This window comes from Tenrec ecaudatus, chromosome 12, assembly GCF_050624435.1.
Source record: "Tenrec ecaudatus isolate mTenEca1 chromosome 12, mTenEca1.hap1, whole genome shotgun sequence".
NCBI lineage: Eukaryota > Metazoa > Chordata > Mammalia > Afrosoricida > Tenrecidae > Tenrec > Tenrec ecaudatus.
The window spans coordinates 28,776,479-28,802,932 of NC_134541.1; the positions used below are offsets into that span (position 1 = coordinate 28,776,479).

At 53.2% G+C, this 26,454-nt stretch overlaps 1 protein-coding gene across 1 annotated transcript in view; it reads right to left on the reverse strand.

Moving 5' to 3' along the window:
* Positions 1-1,136: 1,136 nt before the first annotated feature.
* The window catches only part of ZNF341 (zinc finger protein 341), a 48,080-nt gene continuing 22,762 nt past the window's right edge, over positions 1,137-26,454 (reverse strand). The window contains exons 7-15 of the mRNA XM_075563768.1: positions 25,692-25,782; positions 23,984-24,177; positions 22,070-22,260; positions 18,890-19,098; positions 11,289-11,385; positions 9,265-9,397; positions 4,373-4,484; positions 4,088-4,158; positions 1,137-2,373 (exon numbers count right to left, since the gene is read on the reverse strand). Of these exons, the coding sequence (XP_075419883.1) occupies positions 1,850-2,373; positions 4,088-4,158; positions 4,373-4,484; positions 9,265-9,397; positions 11,289-11,385; positions 18,890-19,098; positions 22,070-22,260; positions 23,984-24,177; positions 25,692-25,782 (1,622 nt within the window). The 3' untranslated portion in view covers positions 1,137-1,849. The remainder of the gene's footprint in view (positions 2,374-4,087; positions 4,159-4,372; positions 4,485-9,264; positions 9,398-11,288; positions 11,386-18,889; positions 19,099-22,069; positions 22,261-23,983; positions 24,178-25,691; positions 25,783-26,454) is intronic.

The following is a 26,454-nucleotide window of genomic DNA, read 5'->3' on the forward strand; positions in this document are numbered from 1 at the left end:
TGGAACCTTCTTGGTAAAACTTGAAAAGTAAAATACTCGCCTGGCAGGGAGCCCTGGTGGCATGGTGGGTTACAAGTTGAGCTACTAACCTTAGGAGCGGCAGGTCTCAACCACCAGCAGCCTACCGGGGGAAAATGAGGGGTTCACTCCCCTAGTAGGTGGTCTCAGAAAGGCATGGGGCAGCTCTTCCCTAGCCCATAGGGCACTCTGTTGGCATCAACTCGATGGTAGTGTTTTGGCAGGGCTAAGGCAAAATGACATAAAAGACTACCTACCAGGAGAAGCTTGAAGAATCATTCATGTTTATCCCTAACTCCCTGGGCATCCTGGACCGTGGCCTATCGCTTACATCACAGCCAGGGAACACGATGGGCTTTCAGGAGCGTGTGCCTATACTTTGCTCCTTCCTACAAGAGATGCCTCCCCTGTTTATCTAGTGGAGTCCCTGGTTAAACACGTGACTACTACCTGAAAGACTGGTGGTTCTAATCCGTCAGGAAGCACCTCCGAAGTAAGACCTGGTGATTTGGTTCTAACAGGTCACAGCCTCAAGAACGGGATGAGTGGACTGCAACCTTTTTTTTTTTTTGGTCCTGTTTATCCATCCATCAAAGAACTGTGTGTGGAGGCCCAGCTCTAATGCCACCTTCTCTGGGGAGCTTTCCCACCTCTCACCAGCATCTCCTCTGGCCCTTGTGAGGGCTGGGTCCATTTACAGCCAGCACCCCCATCAGCTGGGTACCCGTGCCCCACACCCTCCAGGAGGCCGGGCTGGGCTCTGGACCAGCCTTCACAGACTCCAAGCTGGACAGCTCTGCTGTGTCCTGTAACAGCGGTCACACCGTCAAGGCAGTTGTTTCCCTTCCTTCCGATGCTCCGCCACGTGTAGTGGGAGGTGGGGATGGGCGGTGGCCTTAACCATCCCACTGCCAAGCAGGGAATGCTGGACTTGTCCGGCATTACATCATCTTGCAGCCTACTCCAGAGGACCTTCCGACTCTGGGAATTCTCTGATCCTGAATTTCCAAAGCGAGCATAAGCCCCCTCCCCTGGATTTCCCTGGACCCCATTCTAAGCAACCCTGTTGGAAGCACAGAAGAGGCAAGCAGGCAGGTGGGCAAGGCCCGGCCCCGCCCTTGGCCAGCAGCTTTGGAGAGGAGCGTGCTGCCACCCAGGGGCCGGGAGAGAAACTGCGGGGGGCTCGGGCCGGAACCTCAGGGACACGGGCCTGGGATAAATGCATTTATTGAGCGCTTTCCCAGTTGTCAGGCATCATGCCAAATCCTTGACACATTTCATCAGTCTGTGACAGCCTGTGAGGTAGGACTCTGCGGCCCCAGTCCACGCAGGAGGAGCATAGGACTCAAGAGAAGGGGGGGGATTTGCTCAGTCACACAGTGAGTGGCAACAACTGGGGTGGGACGTCTGATGGGGGCTGCTGCTTGCATTTGGGTGTCACCGAAGCACGTACGCCACAGGGGTCTGGAGGATGCTGTGAGGAACCACGGGTTAAATGGTCCCCAAGATAGGGCCTGGGGCTCGGGCCCCATCGGGCCTCTAAAAAGACCAAGACGTGATCCAGGTAGCCCGGTGGGCGGGAAGGTCCACCTCCTCTCAGGTTGCCATCCCCCAGGCTGGACCAGCCAGATCCTGAGCTGCTCCGGCTCCGGCCAGCTCTCGCCCCACCCCACTCCCCACGATTCGGTGGGGCTCTCAGCAGGCCAACCCAGGGCTTATCCATGACACCGCCCCCCAGTATTTCTGCCGCAGGCGGCTTCCGGCGAATGGACGTCTCTGGCGTCCTCTGGGGTTCCAGCCCCGCCCCGAGCAGAGGTCAGCCACCGGCCCATCACTCGGAGGCCTGGATGTAGACTGGCACCGCCAGCATGGCACAAGGGCCCTCGGCCCCCGCCTGCAGCTCTGCCAGCGCCAGGTTGGAGCCCAGCCCCTCGGCATGCCCGGGGACCACCAGCTCGGGCTCGCCGCCCACCGCGCCGCCCACCACGATGGACAGCACAGCATCCGGCTCCGCAAAGGGCTGCTTGCCCGGCGCGGCCTCGGGCACTGCCGCAGCCCCGGCGTCCTTCAGCTCCCCCAGCCCCAGCGGGTCAGGCAGGGGCGCGTCCATCTTGCCCTCGCAGCCGTCACGGGGGCTCGCCCTCCTCCGCGCAGGCCGCCGGGCTTGCAGGTCCTTGTCCTTCGGGGGGCCAAGGCGGCAGCGGTGCTCCTTGAGGTACTTGTGGCGGGAGAAGCCCTTGGCGCAGCCGGCGCAGCGGAACTTGTAGTTGCCAGTGTGGGCGCGCTGGTGCTCGGCCAGGTGGGCGCGGCGGCTGAAGGACTTGCTACACAGGGCGCACTGGTGGAGCTTCATGCCTGGGAGGGGGCGGGAGGCAACTGAGGGGCACGCACAATGGGGGCTCATGCCCCTGAACTAAAACTCAATCTTCCGTCCTGGCCTGCCAGCACCCGCTCTCTCCCTACTCCCATGGGACCCCTTTCCCTACAACCAGCTCTCTCTCCTCCTCTGAACCTCGGCACTGACTGCCTAGAACATGACTCTCAACTCCCAAGCCGTCAATAAGCTCACCAGCCCCACCATGGCCCTCCTGCACAGCCAGAGAGGCAGGCTCCTCTGGGGTCCGCTGCCTTCCTACCCCCAGGCCAGCGGGAGACATACAGGCCAGTGTCAAACACACAGAAAGCTCCTGGCTTCAAATCCTCCAGGGGCTCCCCATGGGGTCCAATTCCCCATCCTTCCCCCTGTCCCCCCACCCCCCCCACACCCTGTTCCTTGTGCTGCAGGCCCTGAGCCCCGTCCTTCACTCTCAAGTGACCCCCATCCTTCCCTGCCTCAAGCCTTCATGCTATTTCCTGGGCTCTTCCAATCCCACATGGAGCCTGGTGCTGCGGTGGATTTTACACTGTCCCGCTGCCCATAAGGTCAATGGCTCCCTTGAAGAACTAGCCTCTGACACCCACAGGAGCAGTTGTCCTCTGTCCTATAGGCAGGTGGGATTGGGTAGTCCCATCCCTCAGGACTCGGCTCTCATGTCACCTTTGGGAAGCAGCCCCTGACAGCCCCTTTACATTCTCTGGCCCATCACCACGTTCATTTCCAGCACCCCTGTTATTTATGTCTTTGCTCCTTGTTTATTTTCCGTCTTCTCACTAAATGCTAAGCTCCCCAAGAGGGCAGAGTGGGGAAGGTTCTGCCCATGTGATTCCGTGGCATGGCCAGGCTCCAGGTCAGATCTCATTGAAGGGATCACTGTTCCCTCTGCAGCTACCAAGAGGTCAGGCCAGGCACCTTCGGCCCCTGCCCCCCACCCCCTGGAGGCTCAGAGAGGGCAAGTGCCCTGCCTGAGGGCACCCGGCAGGACAGTGAGTGCCCCAAGATGCAAACCCACACCCTCTGCCTCAAGCCCTCCGTTTACTCTCCGTGTTCCAATTGTTAAGTCACTGAGTCCTTCGATGCAGGCCTGGGGTTCTTAACCAGAGAAGATTTTTGAGCACCCCCACTCTACCCCACCCCCGCCTTGAGGCATCTGGCAATGTCTGGAGACATAGTTTGGACAATGCTACTAGCATCAGGTGGGTGGAGGTCAAAGACTCAGAGATCACCCTTCAGTGCCCCGGGGAGCCCAGCACTGCACCTCCACCCCAAGGAGCAAGAGCGCCACAGTGGAGACAGAGTAACAAGTGGGCGCCAGTCAACCTGCTCTGGCGGAACCTCTGGGACCCACAGAGATTTGGAGACCCCCTCTTCTGTCCTCCACCCGCACTGCCCTACAGGTGGACCAAGGAACTTCCTGGCCATGTTCTGAGCCTGGTCAGACCGTCCTCACTCCATATCTGACCCACCCCTCTCCCCCCAGAGCTCTACGAGAGGAGAGGGCTGTGTCTTCTCAGGTCGCTACCCTCCTCAGCCTGGAGGGACTGTGTCTGATTCCCCTCCGCCCTCCCTGAGCACACATGCAAGCCTCCTGGCTAGACCGCCCCAAGCAGAACTCTCCTCTTGGCAGAGCTGTCTCCAGGGGCCTGGGCCACACCGGATCCTGCCTGGCAGACCCACAAGCAAGCTGCTTACCGGAATGAGAGAGGATATGGGCCTTCAGCTTGTCTGGCCGGTTGAACTCCTTACTGCAGCCCGTGTGTGACCTAGAACCCAAAGCCACTCGTCAGGGCAGCTCACCAAACGTAGGCGCCTCCTACTAGTCCCTCTGCTGCCTCGTCCACCCAAAGGCTGGGCAAGAAACAGGCTGGGGAGTGAGGCAGGCGGGCCCAGGATAAGATGGAAGGAGAGGAGGCCTTCAGTCCTCAAATGAGACGTCTTTCCATCCTGCCCTCCCCCGTGCCAGCCTCGTCTACTCACGAGAAGGGGCATTTGTATTTTTTGAATGGCTCATGGATCAACATGTGTCTCTTCAGTTTGTCCTTGCGGTTGAAGGCAGCCTCGCACAGAGAGCATTTGTAGGGCTTCTCACCTGCAGAGGGAGACAAACACAGGGGAGAGGGGAGAGATGGGGCCGCCAGAGGACATCTTCATTGTGTCCCTCAGAGACAAAAGGGCTGAGTGAGAAGAGTGGCCAGAAAGGGCAGTCTGATGAAGCAACAGAGGAGCTGCGACCGGAGGCCTCACAGAGCAGGCAAACTCCAAACCCAACTCAGAGCAACCCTGGAGGACAGGGTAGACCCACCCCGGTGGGTTTCTGAGACTGTTTATGAGAGTAGAAAGCCCGTCTTTCTCTCCCTTGGTGCTGCTGGTGGTTTTGAACTGAAGACCTTTCGGATCGCAGCCCAAATTCATAACCACTGTGCCAACAGTTGAGGGGGGGGGATGTCCCAGACAGAGGGAACCACTGGTACAAAGGCCCTGAGGTGGGAATACGCCTGGTGTGCGGTCACTGTGACTGGAGTCAGGAGGTTGGGATTGGAGGGACCAAGAGGCAAGAGGGGATGGCAGGTGGGGGGAAGGGGTATTAAAGGGAGACAATGTCAAGGGGGCAAGGAAAGAAAAGAGTGTTTGGAAACTGATTGTGGTAGTAATTGTACAATTCTGCTTGATGTGATTGAACTATGGAATGATAAATGTATAACAACCAATTTAAAAAGAGGCAGGGGGGGGGTGCAGCAAAGAACCTGGGCCCAGACTGGGCAGACCAAAGTAGGAACTAGGAGAAAACGAAAAGCCACCTGGGGGTCTAAGCCAGCAGTTCTCAACCTGTGGGTTGCAACCCCTTTGAATCGGAGTCGCCCGATTCATAAGAGTAGCAAAATGACAGTAGCAAAATGACAGTGATAAAGTAGCAACGAAAATAATGTTATGGTTGGGGGTGGGGGTCACCACCACATGAGGCACTGTGCTAAAGGGTCACGGCATGAGGAAGGTTGAGAACCGCTGGTCTGAGCAGAGGAGGGACAAGATATGCATATGTTTTTAACAAGCTCCCCTGGCTGGGTGAGGGAGAGGAACAGCCTCGGGGTGTGGAGGAAAGGGGCAGGCGGGGGAGTGGTTGGGTCCAGGCTATGTTGGAAAGTTTGGACTTCATAGCCCTTGCCAACGGATGGCTGCGGGTGTGAGAGAGAGAGACTTCAAGGGGGCGCCTAAGGCATGGCAGTTATTGGAATAAAATCCACCGGGGGCGGGGGATGGGGAGAAAAGGGCAGTCGTGTCTTATGCAACTGAGCTCTTGTCAAAAGCATGAAGCAACACAGAACCGCAGGCTCAGGAATTCTCTGCCAGGGAGACATCATCCAACCATTGTCTAAGTGATTTGAACGCAGGGACCCGAGTGGAATTTGTACACCAGCGCTCAGAGCGGTAATATTCCCAAAGGTGGAAACAACCCAAATGCCCATCAACGTGAAACAAAATGTGGTACATCCACTCAAAGGACCACTTGGCCATAAAAAGCAAGGAGCACTCATACATGTTACCACGTGGAAGGCCTTAGAAGCATCGCCCTCGGTGAGACCAGCCCGACACAAACAGGACAGACTGGTGCCAGCCATTGTGTGGACGTTTCAGAGCAGACTGTAAGCGGATTAGAGGGCTGGGAGAGGGGTCCGGGCAGGAAGTTATTGCTTCAGAAATGGAGAAATTCTAGTTTGGGGTGAAACAGATGGTGACGGCTGCAGAATAATGTGGGTGTGATTAATGCCACTGAATTGCACCCCTGAAAAGGGGTGATCATGGCACATTTGATGTTGTGTACATTTCAACAATTTGAAAACCCATGCAGTCATTAAGATCTATCATTGAGTCGGAAAACCGAGGCTTCGTGAGATGAAGTGATTTGCTCAAAGTGGACACCTCGTGGTTGTGGGGGAGCTGGGGTCCTAGCCCAGCAGGGTGGTCCAGACTGTTCGACTGCTGCAGGGGCAGAAGGAGCCCTGGTGGCACCGTGGCAATGCCCTTGGCTACGAACCAAAAGGCCATCAGTCTAACCTCACGAGCTGCTCGGTGGGGGAAGAGATGAGGTGTCTGCTGCTTGAAAGCCTGTGGGGGCAGTCCTGCCCGGTCCTGGGGGTCGCTCTGCGTGAGAAGCTCCTCAAAGACAGAGGAAGGGAGCTAAGGAGCCCGCAGAGCTCTCACCCAGGCGAGGCCGGGGGTCCCGGGGGGGCCCCACAGAAAAACAAGGGCGGTGCCTACAAACTGTTCTGGTCACAACCGGTCCTTAGGCAAAGGGCTGCTTCTGGGCTCTCCCAACTTCCTGCCAACGTTTCCTCTATCGGTTCCCTCTGGAGTGAAGAGAGTGCTTTTGGAAAACGCCAGTGCGGGTCAAGGAAATTCTGGTCCACACAATGGAACGCTGTGCCGCCCTCATAAAGGCTAAGGTGGCCCTGGGTTTCCTGATCTGGAAAGATCTCCTGGACCGATTGCTTGGAGGAAAAGAGAACTGTACCCCAGCTTGGTGCAGGTCCATCTCTGTTAGAAGAAAATACCATCTCTGCCCCACCCCCCAAAACAAAACCCTAGTCATGTGTGTTTGTGGCTACACAGAACATGCAGGGAGAAAGCTGGGGGGGGGGGCGCATGCCCATCTGCTGGGAGCAACTCGGATTTGAAAGGAGGAGCTAACATTTCACTTAGCTCCTTCGACCTGCCTTCTCTGCTTGTAACAAGCTGATATTACTTTTGAGAGATGATAATTTTTAAAGCTACGGCGAGAGCAATTTGGTACTATCTATCAAAACTGCCAAGGCATCCATTTTAACCTAGTGTGGTCCATCGCTTGGAACATGTGCCGCAGATAACGCCGAGACCCACCCAGCAATGTGTCTACGCAAGCTAACAGTGGAGAAATAGCATGAGCTTCCTTCCATCCACAGGAGGCTGCTTAAATGAGGACGGTAAAGCCATCCAGAGGAAGACTGACGGCTATAAAGGAAAAAGAAGGTGCGATTGGGAAACGTCTTCAAAAGTATTATGTCCTGATAAGTGAAGAAAACAAGGCACAGGATTCGGTGTGTGTTTTGTGCTTGTTGCTGCAAGAATAAGCAAACAAGTTGCACAGACAAACCACAGCACAACCACTGCCGTCCAGTTAACACTGTCTCCTGGCAACTCCCCGTGGGTCGGGGGAGACCTGGCGCCATCAGGTTTTCAAGGCCCATTTTCTGAAAGCAGACTGCCAGGACTTTCTTCCTCCAAATGTGCAGTGAATAGCTGAGCACATTAATCATTTGCACCAGCAGGGCCGCCGCCGACAAAACACTGGGTGAAGAGTTGTTTGGAGTCCCTGAATGGTGCAAGCAGTTAATGGGGCTCAGCGGATAATGGGGAGGTTGAAGGCTTGAGTCCAATCAGATGTGCCTCTGCAGAAAGCCCTGGCAATCCGCTTCCAAAAAATTAGCCAGCGAGAGCTGTATGGGGCATGTTCTCGTCTCACATACATGGGACTCGATGGTCATCGTGGACAGCTGCTGCCTTTGGGATTGGAGCCCTGGTGTTTTAGTGGTTACATTGGGCTGCAAGCCTCAAGATCCACAGTTCAAAACCACCAGCAGCTCCAAAAGAGAAAGACGAGGCTCTCTACTCCTGAAGAGTCACAGTCTCCGAAACCCTCAGGGGCGGTTCCATCCTGTCCTGCAGGATTGCTTTGAGTTGGAATCGCCTCAAAGGCAGTGGGTTTGGTTCTTTGGTTACCTTGGGGGAGGGAAGTGTCAAGGTTTTACAAAAGGCCAGCGGCCGGCATAGCCTGATTTGAAAAGCTGGAATTGGAAAACGGAAGTTGAGCAGGAGGCTAGGCAGCATCATTTCAGGAAGCTTTCCTGTGAATATATTCTGTAGTATACGTGGATACTGTGTTGCAGCGTTGTGGTGGTGGTGGTGGTGGGTGTGTGTGTGTTGTGTGTGTGTGTCATGGGTCTTAGTGAAAAGAAACTGGAGAAACGACTGACATTCAGGTGGCCTGAGGGAGAAGCCAGCTTGTCATACATGCTTTTGCTAAGCATTTTCTCTTCAGGCTTTCTCAGGCTTTGGATCTTTTTCAATACTGTTTTCAATGTAAAAAACTCTTTTACTAGTAAAAAAAAATGTAAAGACTAAAAGAAAACGTGTCAGCGAACCAAGGAGAGGGCTTTTCTCTGAGTTTGGGTAGGAATTCTTAGTGTGTATGGTGGCCCCAGGGTCCCAGAATGGTCCTAGCAGGGGCTGACTCTTGTGGCGGGAAGGGAATAGCAGGTTATGTAAATCAGGCAGGATGCACGCTGCAGGATTGGGCTGTAACTGGAGTCATTTTCTTTTGAGATATAAAAGAAATTAAATATGTGACCAGATGGACCTACTACCTCCAAAAAACACAAACAGCCAGGATCAGAGCTCATCCTTTGGACCTGGGGTCCCTTGGCTGAGAAAGTCCTAGACCTAGGGAAGCATTGCTGATAGGAACCTGCCCCAGAATCAACAGAGAAAGCCTCCCCTGTGGCTGGGGCCCGAACTTGGACTTCTAGTCTCCTAAACTGTGAGAGACTATATTCCTGTTGGCTAAAGTACAGCCACCCACTTGTGGCATTTGTGTCAGAGAGACACTGGATAACTAAGGCAGAGGCAGAACCAAGAATCCCCCTGCCTACTCCGGGGGCTCCCCTCTGTTCTCCTGTGGGCAGGAAACCCTGGCTCATGAATGAGGGCTGGTGGGGTGGGGGCCAGGAAGGAGAGGAGAAGGGGTTGGAGAAAGGGCTGGGGAGGAGGTCATGAGGGGGATGGGGCGAGGGCCAGCAGGGATGTGGGTGGGAGTTGGGTGAGGCAGGGACACCCACCTGAGTGGATGTGCGCATGTAGCTTGAGGTAGTGCTCCCGCCGGAAAAACTTCTTGCACACCTGGCACTTGAACCGCCCACCAGTGCCGTGGGTGGGCAGGTGCCGCCGCAAGTAACGTTCACAAGGAAACACCTGGCAGAAGAGAGGCGTCAGCTTCAGGTCTGAGTGACCGAGGAGCAGAGGAGAGGAGACGCAGGCACGTCACCAGACCTCCATGTTCTTGACAGCTCAAGTTCAAGGAGTCCCTCGGTTCTAGTCCCTAAGGAACACAACCCTCTCTGCCCACCAGCAGCCAGGGTCCTCAGTGACTCCGCCATTCGGGTCAAGCTCTAGAACCTCATGGCCTTCTCTGCTCATCCATAGGCCCAGCCCAAACAGGCTTTCTCTGAGCTTCTGCGCTTTTGACCCACGGGGCCTTTCTTTCTTCGCCCGAGAGCCTCAGAGTCATGGTCAAGACCCAACTCAGGTGTCACTGCTCCCGGGAGGTCCTCTCTGACTCCTAGATGCCCCTCGAAAGACCACCCATACCTGACAGTCTTCTGGCCCCGTGTGGACCCCTATTGACCTACACCTGCTTGCTCACATAGGGAACTCCAAGGGGCGGGGGGGGGGGGGTCTCTCGTTCTCTAGTCCAGGGCCTGAGTCAAGTGACCAATGAGTGAAGAAGCAAATGGATAAATGAACAAATTGTTCAGGAAACGAAGGGGAAGACAATAAACAAAACTGGGGAGGGCCAGATTCTCTCCCTTCCCTAGAGGGAGGGCATCCATTCGTAGTTTCTTTTCATTCATTTAGGACAGGAAAGTGATCAGGAACACAGACCCCACTGACTCTCAGCCCCACCCCTGCCCAGCCGGGCCTCAGTTTCCCCTCCTGTACCCTGACAAAAAGAATACAGCCCTCCTAGCGTTGCTGTCAGTTGCAGAAATCAACTTGATGGCAGTGATTTTTTTTAACCTCCTAGAGTTAGGGTGAGGAATACATTACACCTAATCTCCACTTCTCGACTAATTTTGCTAGGTGACATCTTACAGTCACAACAACAGTAAGTAGTCTATTTCACGTGTGAACGATACACATCTGGCAGTGATGAATGCCAAGGTGTGAGGCGAGACTACTACTGGCTGTACTGGTTAAGGTTGCAAGTGAACTGGCTGGGCTTGCTTCTCAATGGTTTGGCCACCACGTCATGATGCAGTTATCCTACATGTAGTGATCGGATGGGGTCCAGCCCACCTTCACACATGGGCCCACCTGCTTTTTGGAACTTTGCCTGGCTGATACGTGAAGGGTGAGCATAGTCAATCCGCAGAGGAAAACGATCGGAACAGCCTCTGACACACCTTGAGAGGCCTGCTGGGACCGCATCTCCCAAAGGCCCCAATGGAGGTCTATCATCAGAAACAGCTGCAGTGAGACCGGAGTCGTGAAACGACCAAGTGGCCCTGCACCAATCTGCCACTGGCAGGTTGTAAGAAACCACAAGGAAGCCAGTTCAACACACCACGTGAGGCAATCGGCAAAATCCAGTCGGCAGGACACTCCACAGGTGTGATGACCCAGTTTCTTCCAGACTCAAGGGTAGAGGGATCAGGGGGGTCGGAAGAAGGCAACGATGGAAAAAATCTACAAACTACTAGAAACTCTGTCCCTGGAATCAGTCATTATTTGTAGACCTGAGTTAAACAACCTTTTTTTTTTAAAGATGGTGTTTTAGGACCATTGGAAATTTGCAAACTCTGTAGGTATCTGATGATATTAAAGACCAGGCTTCAGTGAGGGCTCCCAGATTCGCTGACAAGAACAACTATTAGCACGGAAGGGTGGGAGGCAGCTGTAGGCCGGGCTGGCCTGCCCGGGTCTGGGAGGACAGGCTGGCCAGGTGTCGCTCCACCTCTTCAAAGAGAAAGTCCCTGTGCCCTGCCTGCATGGGCTGAGGCAGAAAAGGGGGGAGGACGCGGCTCGCCACCTCCTCACCCACTATGACCACCCTGGCCCTGGGGAGGAGGGCGGCAGTACCCACCTTTTGGCAGTGCGGGCAGGGAAAGTTGTGAGTGGCGGTCTGCAGATGGTGGTCGAGGGCTTCGGGGGTGGAGTATTTGTTGACGCATTGGACACACCTGAGTGGGAAGGAGCAGGGGAGGTGAGAGAGGGGCCGTTGGGGGACTGGGCATGCAGGAACGAGCCCATGCCCCAGCACCACGTGACCGAGACAAACCAACCAACCCAGCTCACTGCCATCAAGTTGATTCCGACTCACAGTGACCCCATAGGGCAGGGCAGAACCGCCCCTGTGGGTTTCCAAGACTGTAACTCTTTACAGGAGTAGAAAGCCCCGTCTTTCTCCTGAGGGGTGGCTGGTGGTTTTAAACTGCTGACCTTGTGGTTAGCAGCCCAATGAGTATCTGAGAGGGAGGGGGAAAAAATCCCATCTTTAATGCATCCTCAAATCCACTCATTGTTCTTCCTTGCCATCGCAGGCTTCCTGGTTGGAGCCGGCCCCATCCTGCACATAAGCAGACGACTCCTCACTGGTCTCCCTGCTTCCACCCTGATTCCTATAGTCCGTTCTCCAGAAGGCAGCCAAAGGGAAACTTTAAAAATCAGACCAAGACAATCCTTTTGTTTAAAATTCCCACCTCAGCCTACAAGACCCTGCTGATCTGCCCTCTCCCACCTCTCAGACCTCCTGTTTCCACTCCCCACGTTATTAATTTTGCTCCAGCCGTCCTGCTCTTCTGCGGCGCAAACGCACCACGTTCACTCTCACCCCAGGACCTTTGCACTCGCTACTCGGGTTACCTGGAACATTCATCCCTGGGTGGCAAGTCAATTGTCACCTCCTCCCAGAGGTCATCCTTTCTTGGACACCTCATCTCAAGTTGCCTCCCGTACCCCGATCCAGGTCATTCCTCAGGCATTCCCCAGGTATTCCCAGTTTTATCTTCTTCTTGCTGTTGTTAGGTATCATCAAATTGGATCCAACCAATACCCACCCTCTGTACAACCGACCAATCGTTCCCATGCCTGAGCCCGCTGCTGCAGTCCCTGCGTCCATCCATCTCCTTGAGGGTCTTCCTCTCTTTCTCTCTCTCACTCACCCTCTACTTGACCAAGCACGACGTCCTTTTCCAGGGACCCATCCCTCCTGGGGACACGTCCGTCTGAGGTTTGTGAGGCCACGTCTTGCCACCTTGCTTCTCAGGAGCATTCTGGTTGTACTTCTTCCAACACAAATTCATTCGATCGTCTGGCAATCCGTGGTGTAGTCAAAGCCCCTCCCCAGCACCATAACTGGACTATCTCAGTTCTTCTTCCTTATTCATTGTCTGCCTTTCACTCCTTCTTCTCCAAGTGACATCTTTGCTTTTGAACATATGCTAGAGGTCTCGTGAAGCAGATCTCCCCAGTGGAACACCTTCACTAATTTTCTTCTTAGCACTTAAGACCTGTGATGGTTTCATTTCATTGACTTGCTCACGTGGCTGTTATCTATTTCCCCCACGAGCGAAGGAACACTGGAGGCCGGGGTCCTATCTGTCCTGTACACACGGGTTCCGAGGGAGACTCTGATGGGAACGACTCACACAGGTAAGAACCAGGCCTCATCCTCCTTTTCCTCGTCCATAAAATGGGGGTAAAAACTCCAAAGGGGCCCACCTGACATTGATTTTTAAGATTGTCCCAAGAGTCAAAGAAGATGCATGTGTCAAACAGCCCGTGAACTGCACGGCCCTTATCCAACATGCCCACGACCCACTCCGATGAGAGGAAAGGCCACTTCCCCGCCACGGCAACCTGTGCCAGTGAGGAATGCCAGAGTTGGGTGAGCAATTCACGCCCCAAACAGAAAGGCAGGCCCCGCCTTCTGTACCCCAGTTTCACAGTGGGCTAGGCAGGTCCAGAGGATCTTGGCCTTGCGAGCACGGCCGGGAACCACACACAGTGCTTCCAGGTGGAGAGGGAGTGAAAGAGCATGCGCATGCTTCTAGCTCAGCAGTATGTGTTTACAGCATGCTGGTGAGGGTGACTCATTTATGATGACAAATGTGAATGTGGTGTGTATTCGCAGACATATCCCACAGTGGGGAGGAGATAAATGTTTGTTTGGAGGGTAGATTAGTAACAACCAATAAGATGCTATGCCAGAGATGTTCCCTTAATGAAATCAACCAAGTTATCATCTCCAGTAAAGGGCTACACGGCACGCTGGGCCTGCTGACCCACTGCCCTGAGACAGCGCCGCCGAACAGGCTTCCTATCCAAAGAGCTCATCAGACCAACCCAAACAGGTTCTTCTACAAGACAACTAGTCCGCCCTCTTTCAAAATGCCAAGGTCATGAAAGAGGAAGCGAGAATGAGAAACTCTTCCAGCTTAAAGGAGGGAGGCTACAGAGACTGAATGTGACCTGTGATCTTGGCTTGGACGCACGCGGAGCCAGAGAGCAGCATTTCTTCCCCTCTCCTCCTTTCTTTATAAAGAATATTACTGGAAGACTAGAAAACACTTGGTTAAGGTCTGTAGCTTCTCACTCACTGCCATCAAGTTGATCCCGACTCATCGTGGCCCTATAGAACGGGGACGAACCGCTGCGGTGGGTTTCCGAGATCTTTAAGGGAGTGGAAAACCTCTTCTTTCTCCCTCAGTGACTGGTGGTTTCAAACCTATGACCTTTCGGTTAGCAGCCTAACAGGTAACCACTGCATCACCTGGGCTCTTGTTCTTCAGATACCAGAATGACGCTGATGTTGATGTCCTGCTAGGATAAGTACATAAGTTTATCCTTGTTCTGAGGACCACGCAATAAAATTAAAGGGACTTCATGCCTGCACATGACTCTCAAATGGTTCTGAATATGATAAAGTCAGTGTCGTAAAAAGTTAACGAGGAGGAGATCTGGGTGAGGGACGTGGGTAGGAGTTTTACTCATTTTGATACCCTATAACTTTTCTGCAAGTCTGAAGTTATTTCCAAATAAAAACTTGAAAAGAGCGCTTCCTGAAAGTGATTGCTTGTGGGACGAGGAAGTGAGCTAAGGCCAGTCGGGAATTCCTTTCCTGTTCATGCTGCGCCTGTTGATAACTGAACTACAGGCACATTTTAAAGTAATTAATTACTCTTTTTAAACCCCTCTTTGATCTTTCTAGAAACCACTTCTAGAAACATATGCAAATGAGCAAAGGTATCTGCAAGGGGAAGGAGGGGGAAGAAATGGGGATCTGATATCAGGGGCTCAAGTGGGAAGAGAATGCTTTGAAAATGATGATGGCGGCATATGTGCAAATGTGCTTGATACAGTGGAGGAATGCATGGATTGTGATAAGAGCTGTAAGAGCCCCCAATAAAAGTATTTTTTAAAAAAGGTATCTGCAATTGTTCCTTTAAAAAAATTTAAGTAAAATCATTCCTTGTAGCAGCATTTACAATAATGACAAACGGAAAACAACCCAAACAGCCAGGAATAAAATCAAAACCCAAGCCATAGCCATGGTATCCTTTTTGATTCCCAGTGATCCTATATAGGTTGCTAATCTTCAATGGGAACAGAGAGCCTCATCTTTCTCCTGAGGAGCGACTGGTGGGTTTGAACTGCTGGCCTCATAGTTAGTGTTCCAAGGCTCACCCAACAACGCCACCAGGGCTCTCTGTCCAGCAAGCAGGAAGCAGTTAAATAAATTCAGATACAGCCACGTGCAACAGAACACTAAGCAACTGTTTCAAAGAACATGGCAAGCTTGTTTGGGCTAAAATGCAAAGATGCCCATCTTATAGTTAGAACTGCAAAAGTCTTAAGTGACAGCAAATGTCTACAATGATCCGATTAAGTTTCAGTCTGCGTGTTGCAAGTTAGGCAACAAGAAGACAGTGTGATGGCGTTTCACTAGCGTCAGTGACTGGGATGACATGTCAGTTTTGACTCAGAATGACCTTATGAACAACAGAACAAAATACTATCTGGTCCTGTGTCCCCCTCCTCCTCATTCTATATTTGAAATATTCTTGGGGCCACTGTGTCCATCCATCTCCCTGAGGGGCTACCTCTTCTTTACCAAGCACGATGTCCTTCTCCAGGGGCTGCTCCCTCGTAATGATACATCCAAAGCCTGTGAGGCCAACTCTCCATTCCTGTGCATACTGGGAGGGCGCCTTCCACGGCAGGTTCATTTATCCAGAATATCACCTACAGCATTTACTTATGTCTAGCTCCTTAGGTCTACACATATTTTACCCAGATGCAATCCAAAGGACACATTTTGAGGTATCTTTGAGTGGTAGGCTTTTCTTTTTTTCTTTCCCTGTTTTTATTTATTCATTTTCTCTATTGTAACGTGGCTAACTTTAGTAATCAGGGAAAAAAACAAATTGTTTTCAAAGGAAACATGAAATATATTCATATAGAGTGGCATACATGAAATTCACTAGGGAGCTTTGGGAGGCCCCTCGAGGAGATCAAAAGTGAAGCCAAGGATGCTAAAGGGGTGAGGAAGCTAGAGCAACCAGGTCAAAGGCCAGGGCCTCTGAAAAGGTGGTGAAACCACCCCACCCACTCCAACGTTTCTGTGAGAGAAGTAAATTCTCAAGCTGTTCTAAGCCACTATTATTTTCAGTCTGTAACTTAACTAATAGTCATAATTATAGCAACATCTATTGAGGACCTAGTATGCGCCAAGCATCATGCCTACGTGAACCATGTTTGATAATTTAACGGGGTCGGTCCAATTATTACTTGCACTGCAAAGAGGAAGCAACAGGCCCAGATGACTTGACGCCTGCCAGCTTTGCACTCAGCCAGGAGTGGAGCAAGCCCTTATCGACGATGCCATCTGCCCTCAACCCTCAGGCTGCCAATTCTAAGACCAGTGGTACAGGCTTAACCCTCAGCTCTGTGCTAACTAACCCCTGGTGGGTAGCTGAAGCGATCCAGGGTCTCAGAGATCCTGCAGAGGGTCACTGTGAGTTGGAATCAACTCGGTGGTAGCGGGTTTGGTGTTGTTTTTCCCCAGGTTTGCAGGGATTGGTCTCCCTAAGTCAGAACGTCGTGCCCCTGCCGCTTAGTCTCTCTTGAGAGGGCTACACAACCAAAGGAATATGCAGATAATCCCTAAGTTAAAAAGCTAAAAGCAAAATTGCTCCCTGAGTGAAAAAGGCCAAACACTTGTGCCCTCCTACCCCACTACTCTGGTTTCATTTCCCAGGAATGTCGGCCTCCCCAGAGGAAGTTGCCCTCTGCTTCATGTCTTGTCAAGTTGCCAGAGCTCATGTGATCACTACAAGGCTCTTCGTGCCCTGGCCCCCTTCTCCCCTGGCCCTTCGCACTGCCAGTCTGTACAACTCACTATTTCATTGTGTATCTGTGTCCCTGCTGCTCCTTCTGCTAGGAATGCATTCCAGCCCAGCCTCTGTCTACCTAGAAAACGCCCACTCATCCTTCAGAACCCAATTTGTAGGTGACAGTTCCTGAGACAGCTTCCCTACTCTGCACATCATCATCAAATTTCTACACCTTGTATATACAATGGGACTTCAAAAAGTTTGTGGGAAAATTGAATGAAATAATAATAAGAATAATAAGGGTTCTTGGGGGAGTGAGGGGGAATAAAGGGAAGCTGACATCAAAGAGTTCAAGAAGGAAGGAAACGTTTGGAAACTGATTGTGATCTAATTGAACCATGGCATGTTATAATATCTGTCAGAGCTCCCAAATAAAATGATCAATGAATTTTTTAATTGGATGAAGCTAGTAGAAGTTTTCCATGAGGTCATCGAAGCCTCTTTGTACAACTATATTTCATTTGGTCACAGTAACTTGTAAGCACTTGTTGACAAGCTTGTCCCACTGAGCAGCCTCTACATTCCAAACACAAGATCTATCTTTCTGAACTCTATAAACCTTACCCAGGTGCCACAGGGTCCCCACTAGTAGAGGTCATTGGCCAAATCCCTGTAGGGAAATGAGAGCCGTTTGAACATGAAAACATTCCCTAATGAAGTGAGTGCTCAAACAGCCCTCTTGGCTCTTCTGTGACATCGATCCCCTCCCTGGCTGTGGGCTCTGGTGGGCCAGCAGCTCCGGCATGACACCCAGGCCAACGCAGGGTGAAAATGGAGGAGTTTATGAAGATGGTGATGGAGCTGTATAACAGCACCACTGACAAAGGAGGGTCAGGCAAAGGGACCCCGCCTCCTGTTCCAAAAGAATAACCAAGGAAGAGAGTCAGCATGGCTGGGAGCAGCAGCGGGAGCAGCAGAGGAGGCCCCGGAGGTCTGAGGAGCCTTAACAAGCAACCACTGTGTGCCTGGAGAGGGCGGCCCATTTGGAGGGTGGTGTTAACAGAACCCCGAGAGATTCGCTAGAAACTAGGGGGCAGTGAGCAGTGTTAATGGCTCGTTAACTGGGGTGGGGGGCACACTCATCAAAGGGGAACTGGCTGTGCACCACTCAAAGACGCACGGGGAGGTCCCTGAAATGGCCATGGAAAAAGTGGTAGGAGACGAGGATTCTGGACAACAGCAAAAGAAATCAATAAAAGTATTTCCAAGGAAGGACAAAAAACAGGAGCACGTGGCAAGGAAACCCAAACTCTCTGGAGCCACGGAGACTGGCGGAACCCCTAAAACGATTGCCCTGAGATCATCTTTCATCCTTAAATGACAACTACCCCTGAAGCCATCTTAAAACCAAATAATAGCTTAGCTTTTCCATGCACAGGGTCTGCCTGGAGCCGGGATGCTCTCTTTAAGCACCGCTCTAGGGGATCAACAGGACAGCCACGCGCATCTCTAAAAGACGCTGTCGGAATCTCGGGGGAGGATGGGAGCACCCACAGAAACTGCTGAACCGCGTACGGTTCAATAGCCGCAACAGGGATGGAAGCAAAGGAAACAAATCTCCTATAAAGAGCATGTGGCAGAGGAAGCCTTTTATTTCTGCCAAGGGGACCCTCTTCAGGGCGGCCAGGGAGGGGCAAGGCTGAGGGAAAGGGCGGTGCCTTACGTGTGTTCCTACTTTTTGCCTGAAGAAAAGGACGCCACTTTGAGAAGCTGTCGAATGCCACCATGATGATCTGTTAACTCTCATCGAACCCCAATAGAAAGTTTGAAAACGTAAAACACCCCCGCCCCAATGGCACCTACTCTTGATACATTCCTTCTTCATGCTATGACGCAGCACATAAGCATGAATCCTGACCTAAACTGTAGGATCATAAAACAGACGAATCTTCTGTCTGCGACTTTTGTGTTTTTATCCCCCTTCTTCTTACCGTCAGGGCATCATCAGTGTTTGCTTCCAACTGTCCTCCACATTTTGGAGATTATTAGCCAAAACTGCAATTTTCATTATTATTATTTTTTAACTTTAGTGTAGAAAAACCCAAACCTTCCTGCTCCTCCTATGAATGAGGAAATAGGGATTTCCCTTTTTTCTGGATAAAAAGGCTTCCCTTCCTCAATAAACCCCTGCCAAGTTAAAGAAGCCCGGAACAGACGCCGGCCTGTACCCCGCCCTGGCTTCCAGTTTCCCTCTGCGTGTCTCACTGGTTGTGAGCAGTCAGAACCACCAAGACCACAGGCACGGGGCTCCCAGCCTCCCACAGGGACCGGGAAGCGGGGGGATGCGTACTTGTAGACAGCGCTGTCCTTCTTGGGGCTGTGCTGTGGCAGGAGGTTGTGGGAGTACTGATGCACCCCCAAGCCGTACAGCGAGGGGAAGTCCTTGCCGCACAGGTGGCAGCGGTAGCTCAGCTCCTCCTGGTGGCTCTTGATGTGCTCCAGGAAGGTGTCCAGCTTCGGGAACGTCTGGGCACAGCTCTTGACCACGCATTTGTAGACCTTGAAGGAAGATACAGCGACGGTGAGCAGAGCTGCTTCCACGGCTGCACCCCGCTGCCCGGCGGCAGGCACCTGAGACATGGCGCTGGACCACCACATCCCTGGTCCTGTGCCACCGGAGCCCTGGTTGCCCAAAGAGTTTCCTCCTCCAAGGCCACTCACGATGGCCCTATGACCCTGGCTTCTGGGTGGTGTAAACATGTTTACCAAAGTGCTCTCCCAAGTGGAGACTGAAAGCCCATGTGTAGGCCACTGGACATCCCCTTACACTAGGGTCTCAGGGAGGAGACGAGCCAGACAGGGGTGCGATGTAGCAACAATGAAACATACAACTTTCCTCTAGTTCCTAAATGCTTCCTCCTCCCCCACTATTATGATCCCAAGTCTACCTTACAAATCTGGCTAGACCAGAGGATGTACACTGGTACAGATAGGAACTGGAAACACAGGGAATCCAGGACAGATGATCCCTTCAGGACCAGCAGTGAGAGTGGCGATACTGGTAGGGTGGGTTGGAAAGGGGAAACTGATTACAAGGATCTACATGTGACCTCCTCCCTGGGGGGGCGAACAACAGAAGAGTGGGTGAGGGGAGACATTGGACAGTGTAAGATATGACAAAATAATAATTTATAAACTATCAAGGGTTCATGAAGGAGGGGAAAGCGGGGAGGGAGGGGGAAAATTAGAAGATGATACCAGGGGCTTAAGTGGAGAGCAAATGTTTTGAGAATGATGAGGGCAATGAACGTACAAATGTGCTTTACACAATTGATCTATGTATGGATGGTGATAAGAGTTGTATGAGCCCCTAATAAAACGATTTTTTTTAAAGTGCTTTCAAACTGGGAAGTACGGCAGAAAGATAACTGATGTCCTGTCCGTGTCCTGCAGGCGGGTGGAGTGACCCAGACTTGAGGAGCACCTGGAGGACAGCTTGGATGTTTCATTTTCACGGTCGCCTGAGAACGTGCCTTCTTTACAAGTTTCCCAGGGATGTGAAGCTGCTGGTCCAGGCTCCTGACTTCGTGGACCAGGTTCAGAACACTGCCTCGCAAGCCTGCCCGAGGGGCACCTGTGGGGCACACTCGCTCTCCCTCACTGTTTTCATACGCCCTCGGTCGTCACCGATTAGCATCCAAGCTCGCTACAGCTAAATGTCAACTTTGACGAAGCTGAGCAGAAGCGCATGATCTCGTGAGGCAGTTCAAGGCCAAAGGCTGGACATAAAAAGAACCCTGGTGGTGCAGGGGTTAACATTCTCGGTAATGAAACGGTTGACAGTTCAAACCCACCAGCCAATCTGTGGGAGAAAGATGTAGCTGACTGGTTTCGTGGCGAGGTTCAGCCTTAGGGGAAAAACCCCCAGGGGACAAGGTCGACTCTGCTCTGCAGGGTCACTCTGAGTTGGACCTGATTCGTTGGCAGTGGGTTTGGGTAAAGCACGAATGAGACATCCATCTAGCTCCGCAATCTTATTTAAGAATACATCAGTATATTGATCCAGAGGTATTGGTTATTTCTGTACTGTTGGCAACTTCCTGCATATTTCTCATTATTTCATAAATAAATTTGTTTTTTTAAGAGCCTACCTAAAAATAACAGTGGCATAATTCAAAGTTATCTGTGCGTGCGTGACCCTAATGATACCCGTATCTCTCTGTGTTGTACTGCAGATGCTCCAGAAACACCCTGGGCTTGGCGCGGCCGGGCCGGCTTTGTTTCCGGATGGTGTGTGACCACGTGCCCTCAGGAGCACAGACGAGCATTGCAACGGAGCTGATGGCATGGGGCTTTGAATTCTGATTCGCCCACAGATTGGCAGTGAGGCTTGGGTTGGGTCAGCTCACCTCTCTGAGCCTCCGTTTCCTCGTCTGGAGGACAGATGGACTGAGGAAGCCCACCTCTGAGGCTGCTTGGAGAATTCAGCATTCAATGTAAAGCATTGAGCAGGATGCCCAGCCCATGGTGAATGGACTCCTGGACTGTGTGAGTCTCCCAGTTCTACATGGAGGGACTTGGCACTTTTATCAGGAGGAAAATCTAACCATGAAATTTATTTTAAATAATATAAACAGCAGCTGTCTTTGGATAGGACGCCAAAGCCAGGTGCTGGCACAACAATAAAGTTCTTCCAAAAAAACAACAACAAACTGGAAGAATGACCCCATGACCCAGCAGCGCTGCTCCCAGGGACACACAGCCAAGAGGACGGAAACACGTGCTCACACAGAAGCCGCTGCCCGAGCGTTTCAGAAAGGCAACACGGGGGGCAGCCCAAGGGCGAGACAGCCCAAGGGGCCGTCAACAGGCGAAAGGACGAACAAAATGCGGTATGTCCAGATAATGAAACCTGAGTCTACCATGGAAAGGAGTAACGGTGAGTGGGTGAAGCGTGGATGCATGCGACGGCACAGATGCACCCACTGAACTAGGTACACGCAGGCAGGCGCCGAAGGGCCCGTGCTGCATGAGTCCACTCGTCCGAAATGTCCGGGGCTGAGCAAAGCCACAGGCGGACAGCAGAGCGGGAGGCCCGGGGGCTGGGGAAAGGGAGGCGTGAGAAGTGGCTGCGGAGGGGCACGGGGCTGCTTCGGGCAGGAGGAAGGGTGCAGGAGTGTGGGGCTGGCTGCACAGCCTTATGAGCAAACTATGAGCGACAGACACGCACTTTCAAAGAAGAGCGCGTAGACAGTGCACCACAGCTCAGGAAAAGATCTCGGGCTGTCAATGACCGTTCTCCCTGTGCCCCACTTCCTTCGTCACCCCACCCTCAGGAGGAAGGCTTTCTCCCTAGCACCCCAGGGGCTCAGCAAGCTGGCCCTATGCAGGGAGAGGAAGTCCGGCCTCGCATGAGGGGTACCATGGCACCCAGGGCCTGCCCACCGCTCCCTTCTAGGCAGTGTTCAAAGGTCCAAGCACCCGCCAGGGCTCATGACAGGGTGGCTGTGCATGGCTGCCACCTGCCTACCTGCTCGTTTTTATGCTGGGTCATGTGAGACTTGAGCTGGAAGTAGGTGCTGAACTTGCTGGGGCAGAACTGGCACAGGTAGGAGCTGTCGATGAGGACCACCTGCTTGGTCTCCAGCTTGCCCCCCTCATCCTCATCTTCCGTAGGCAAGGCCTGGGGCTGAGGGGCGCTCGACAGGGTCCGGCCCAGCCCTGCAGGAAAAGCCAGAGAGCAGTCACTGAGAGGACAGAGGGAGTCAGGACACGGAGGACTCAGAGTGGCTCCCGCATGTCCACCCCACCACCTGCTGCGTGCTTGGCACAAGACACAGGACGCGGGACACTCAACAGAGATGCAATGAGCAGGCAGGCTGATACCGAGGGTAAAGGACTGCAATATTCGCATAGAACCGAAAACCAAACCCAGAGCACTGAGTCCGTTCGGGCACATAACCACCCTATAGGACCGAGTAGAACTGCCCCCATAGGTTTCCAAGGCTGTAAGCTGTAGGGAAGCAGACTGCCCTGCTGTTCCCCTATGGAACAGATGGCGGATTCAAGCCACGGACCCTTTGGTTGGCAGCCAAGTGCTTTAACCACTGTGCCACCAGGGATCCTTGAAATATCAGCATGATGGTGGTTAAATAGCTGTAGCCTGAAGCCCTCCCTCCCTACCCTCCCTCTCAGACCCTGCAGCCCTCCTCATGGTAGCGCTACTGACAGTGCTTCTGCAGCTTCCTGGTTTAATCATCATTTTCAGGTGCCCATCCCGCACCTGACCCTTCTTCACGCTCCTTGAGGCCTGGGGACCCTGCGCCATCTTGGAAAGGCCAGCGGCCTGCCACACTAGCGGCCTGCCACACTAGCGGCCTTCATAGATGGTCACTAGAGGGCTGAACCCTGGGTCTCAGGCACTGTGGAGTTTTAAAAGAAATGTTGTTTCCCCCGAGAGCTCCCAAGAACTCAGAGGGCACACACTGACCAGCTAGCCACAGGGTGGGCTAGTCCCAACAGGGGCGCTGGAGGATGGCTATATACAAGCAGCCACACATTGCTTGAGCAGCACAACTGCCTCTCCGGGCTGGCCCTGCTCATTCTTAAGTTCCACAGCTAGGCCACTGTCCAACGTGCAAGCCACAGCCACATTCGCCGGCCGAGAACGCGAAACAGCGAGCCCAACTGCAGATGTGCTCTCGGTGTAAGATAGACACCGCACATCGGAAACTTGGCATGAAAAATAAAAGATGTAAACTATGAATGATTTCTTTAGTTCTATAGAAAACTGTAGTCAGGAGGAGGCAACTGGCTGTCAAAATCCCATGGCATCAGCATCAGAAACTGTGGAGGTAGCAAGTGTTCACCTGTTGATGCAGTCTCAACAACAAACATAACATAAATGTTATAAAATGTCATTCTACAGCATGCTTGACTATTTGTAACATGCTGAAACAGACTATGAAACTTAACTTCACCACCACCTCCCGCCCCTCCACGTTCTTCTCTCACTGTTCCCAAACATTCTGAATGATAAACATCATCCTCTAGCTTGGCTAGGGCTCCTCCACATCAGCAAGCTCCTCCTCCGTGCAAGGACCAGGACAAGCGATAGCACAGATGAGGAGCCCGCACGGTCTGAATGGCCTTGTCCACAGAGGACCTGATCAACCGATAATGACTGCAAGGCACTGAGAATCCATTCTGGGGTGGGATCCAGGCTCAAGGAGAGATAGGTGATTGGTTAAGGATGTCTGCCATGGTACAAGATTAGCATCGTTTGGTGTATCTGTGGTCCCTCCTTTTACATCTCACTTTAAATAAAAGCAGAAAGAAGCCACCGAGGTCAAGGGAGATGCCTAAAGACACTCGGTTAGCAACCCAACCTACAAGGCTGCAGGGGAGAGATGGAGGGAGGGAGGCATTCCCCACCTCCACCCACCTGTGCTGTCCTCGTCCTCCTGCCTGCTAGGGTTCAGGGCCATGACCTGCACGGTCACAGAGTTCCGCGAGACGGTGCCACCGCTGCGCCCCGGGGGCCACACCTTGTGGGTTTGCATGTGTTTCTTGACGTTAGACTTCTGGGCAAAGGCACGGCCACAGGCAATGCACTGGAAGGGCTTCTCACCGGTGTGGCTGTGGGAGAGAGGGCCTGTCAGCACGCTCCTGCAGGGACAGCGATGTGGCCTCAGCCCAGGTGCTCTAGCCCCCAGGAAGGCCAAGCCGGAGCATCCGGTGCTGCTGGCAACCGTGTGGAAGCACTCAGCAGAAGCCTTCTCGCCGAGCAACGCAGGCCAAAGAGCTGGAGGCACTGGGGCCTCTCCTTGGCATTGTGGGGCAGCCGCGTCCACCAAGACCTGTGGATGGACACCTCCCACTAGGAGAGGGCATCTGTCTTCCTGGTTCAGACGCATCTCAGGGGGGGCTGCTGACATGTGCGGGAGAAAACATCTCCATTGCTACACCCACCACCCGGTACCATTATGTAACTCTTCTCCTAATCCACTCACTTTCCCCAAAAGGGTGGTGGATGAAAACCTTAAATAACTTTAAAAGGAAGCTTCCTGTTATTATTGGATTTGGAAAGACGCTCGCCCCAAGTACAAAGTAGCTAGAACCCCAAAGCAATCATGATAAAACAACGCAGTACGACCTTCATTGGCTAATGTCGTAGAAGACACAAGTCACATGAGATTAACTTTAAAAACAGCCCAAGTTCAATAAGATATGAAGTTCGGCTCTTCAGTCGCACCAGCCACACTGCAAGGGCTCAGTAGCCACCCGTGGTTAGTGGGTACCGTGCTGGACAGCACAGGCTGAGGTATCCCCAGCAGTGTAGAAAATTCTACAGCACAGCACTAGCCCAGGCCAGAGGTTCTAATCCGTGTTGGTGCTGTCGCCCGGGGTCATCTGGAAACGTCTGGAGACATTTTGGACTGTCACTGCTGAGGTACGGGGGAGGGGAGTGCTACTGTCCGCTGGTGGACAGAGGCCACCATGTGCTAAACAAGGCACAGAATACCCTCCCCACCCCACCACCCACGCCCGACCGCCCAGCAAACAAAGAGTTCATCTACGTATCAGTATTGCCACAGCTGAAAGTCCACGGTCCAGAGAGAAACTCTTGCCTGTCGTGGCTAGAATCTGAGGCTCCCTCCCTCTCTCCCCGCGTCTCTGTTCCGGAAGGAATCCCTGACGTGAGAGGTGCTAAGGATGGAGAGGAACTGGAAAAGCAAGCCCCTGCCCTCTCTGCCTCTCAGGACTTTCCAGCACCGCCCATCATCTCACGAACCCGCTCTGCGGGAAACACTGAACGAGTCTGCCCCTTGCATGTTCATAGGGTTAGTCCTGAGCCTGGCAGCCCCTCCTACAGAGGTGATGGGGCTGGGGGGCACCTGTCACAGACCAGCACACCTGCTGTCTGTTCCAGCAGTGTGTCTCCCACTGCCGCGGCCCGCCTGTCACAGTGGGCAGGACTCTGGACTTCCACCGAGCCTTCCCACCGCTCCCGGACGGCAGGCCTCAAAACCACGACAGGGCAGAGCGCGGCCACCACATGGCCCACAGGGGGCAAAGGGAGTCTCGTGTCCACTGCACAGGGTCCCCGCACAGGGATTCCAAGGGCCCTCCACCCGAGCAGGCCTGGGTACCTTCGGACATGCTGCTGCAAGTCAAAGTTTTTGGTGAATGACTTGTCGCAGTAGGAGCACTTGAGCTTCTGCGCCTTTGGCTTGCCGGCAGCTGGAAGGGAACAAGGGGAGAGAGGGTGGGGAGAGAAGAGTCAGTGAGGCCGGGGACACAGCTGAGGACACGACCCCTGAACCTGGAGCCAGGCAGCACAGACCCCAGGAGGTGTGCGGCCAAGGTGGCAGGCATGGGAAGAAGCGAGGGGTGGGGGTATGGGTGCACGGGTGCCTCTCACTGCCCTGGGGAGGAACACCCAGGCCAGCTCCAGGGGAAGCCCCTCAAAGGCTCCCCTCCCAGTGGCCTCCCAAACTCAGCGAGCTCAGCCCGTGCCAGCACCTTCCATCTCCTCCAGCCGGTCGGCTCCCCACGGCTCCCTGAGAAGTCCCAAGCATAGCTGCACCCTGATACCGAGGCCTGCTATTCCCCGTACTCATCCCTCAGCACCCCAAAAGGCTGCCTTCCTCATGCTCGGGAGGTCTTTTCCAGGTAATATCAGCTCCCAGCACCCCCCCCCACGGTGATCCTCCAGCACCCACTCCCTGCCATCAATTCCAACCCACAGTGGCTGCAGAGGGCCTAGTAGACCGGCCTCATAGGGTTTCCACGGCACTGAATCTCTCAGGACGCCGGCTGGGGCCACATCCTTCGGTACAGAGGGAGTGGTCCGCAGTAGAGCGCTTTAACCACTGCGCCCCCAGGATTTCTTCTCAATCGCAGTCCCTGTGC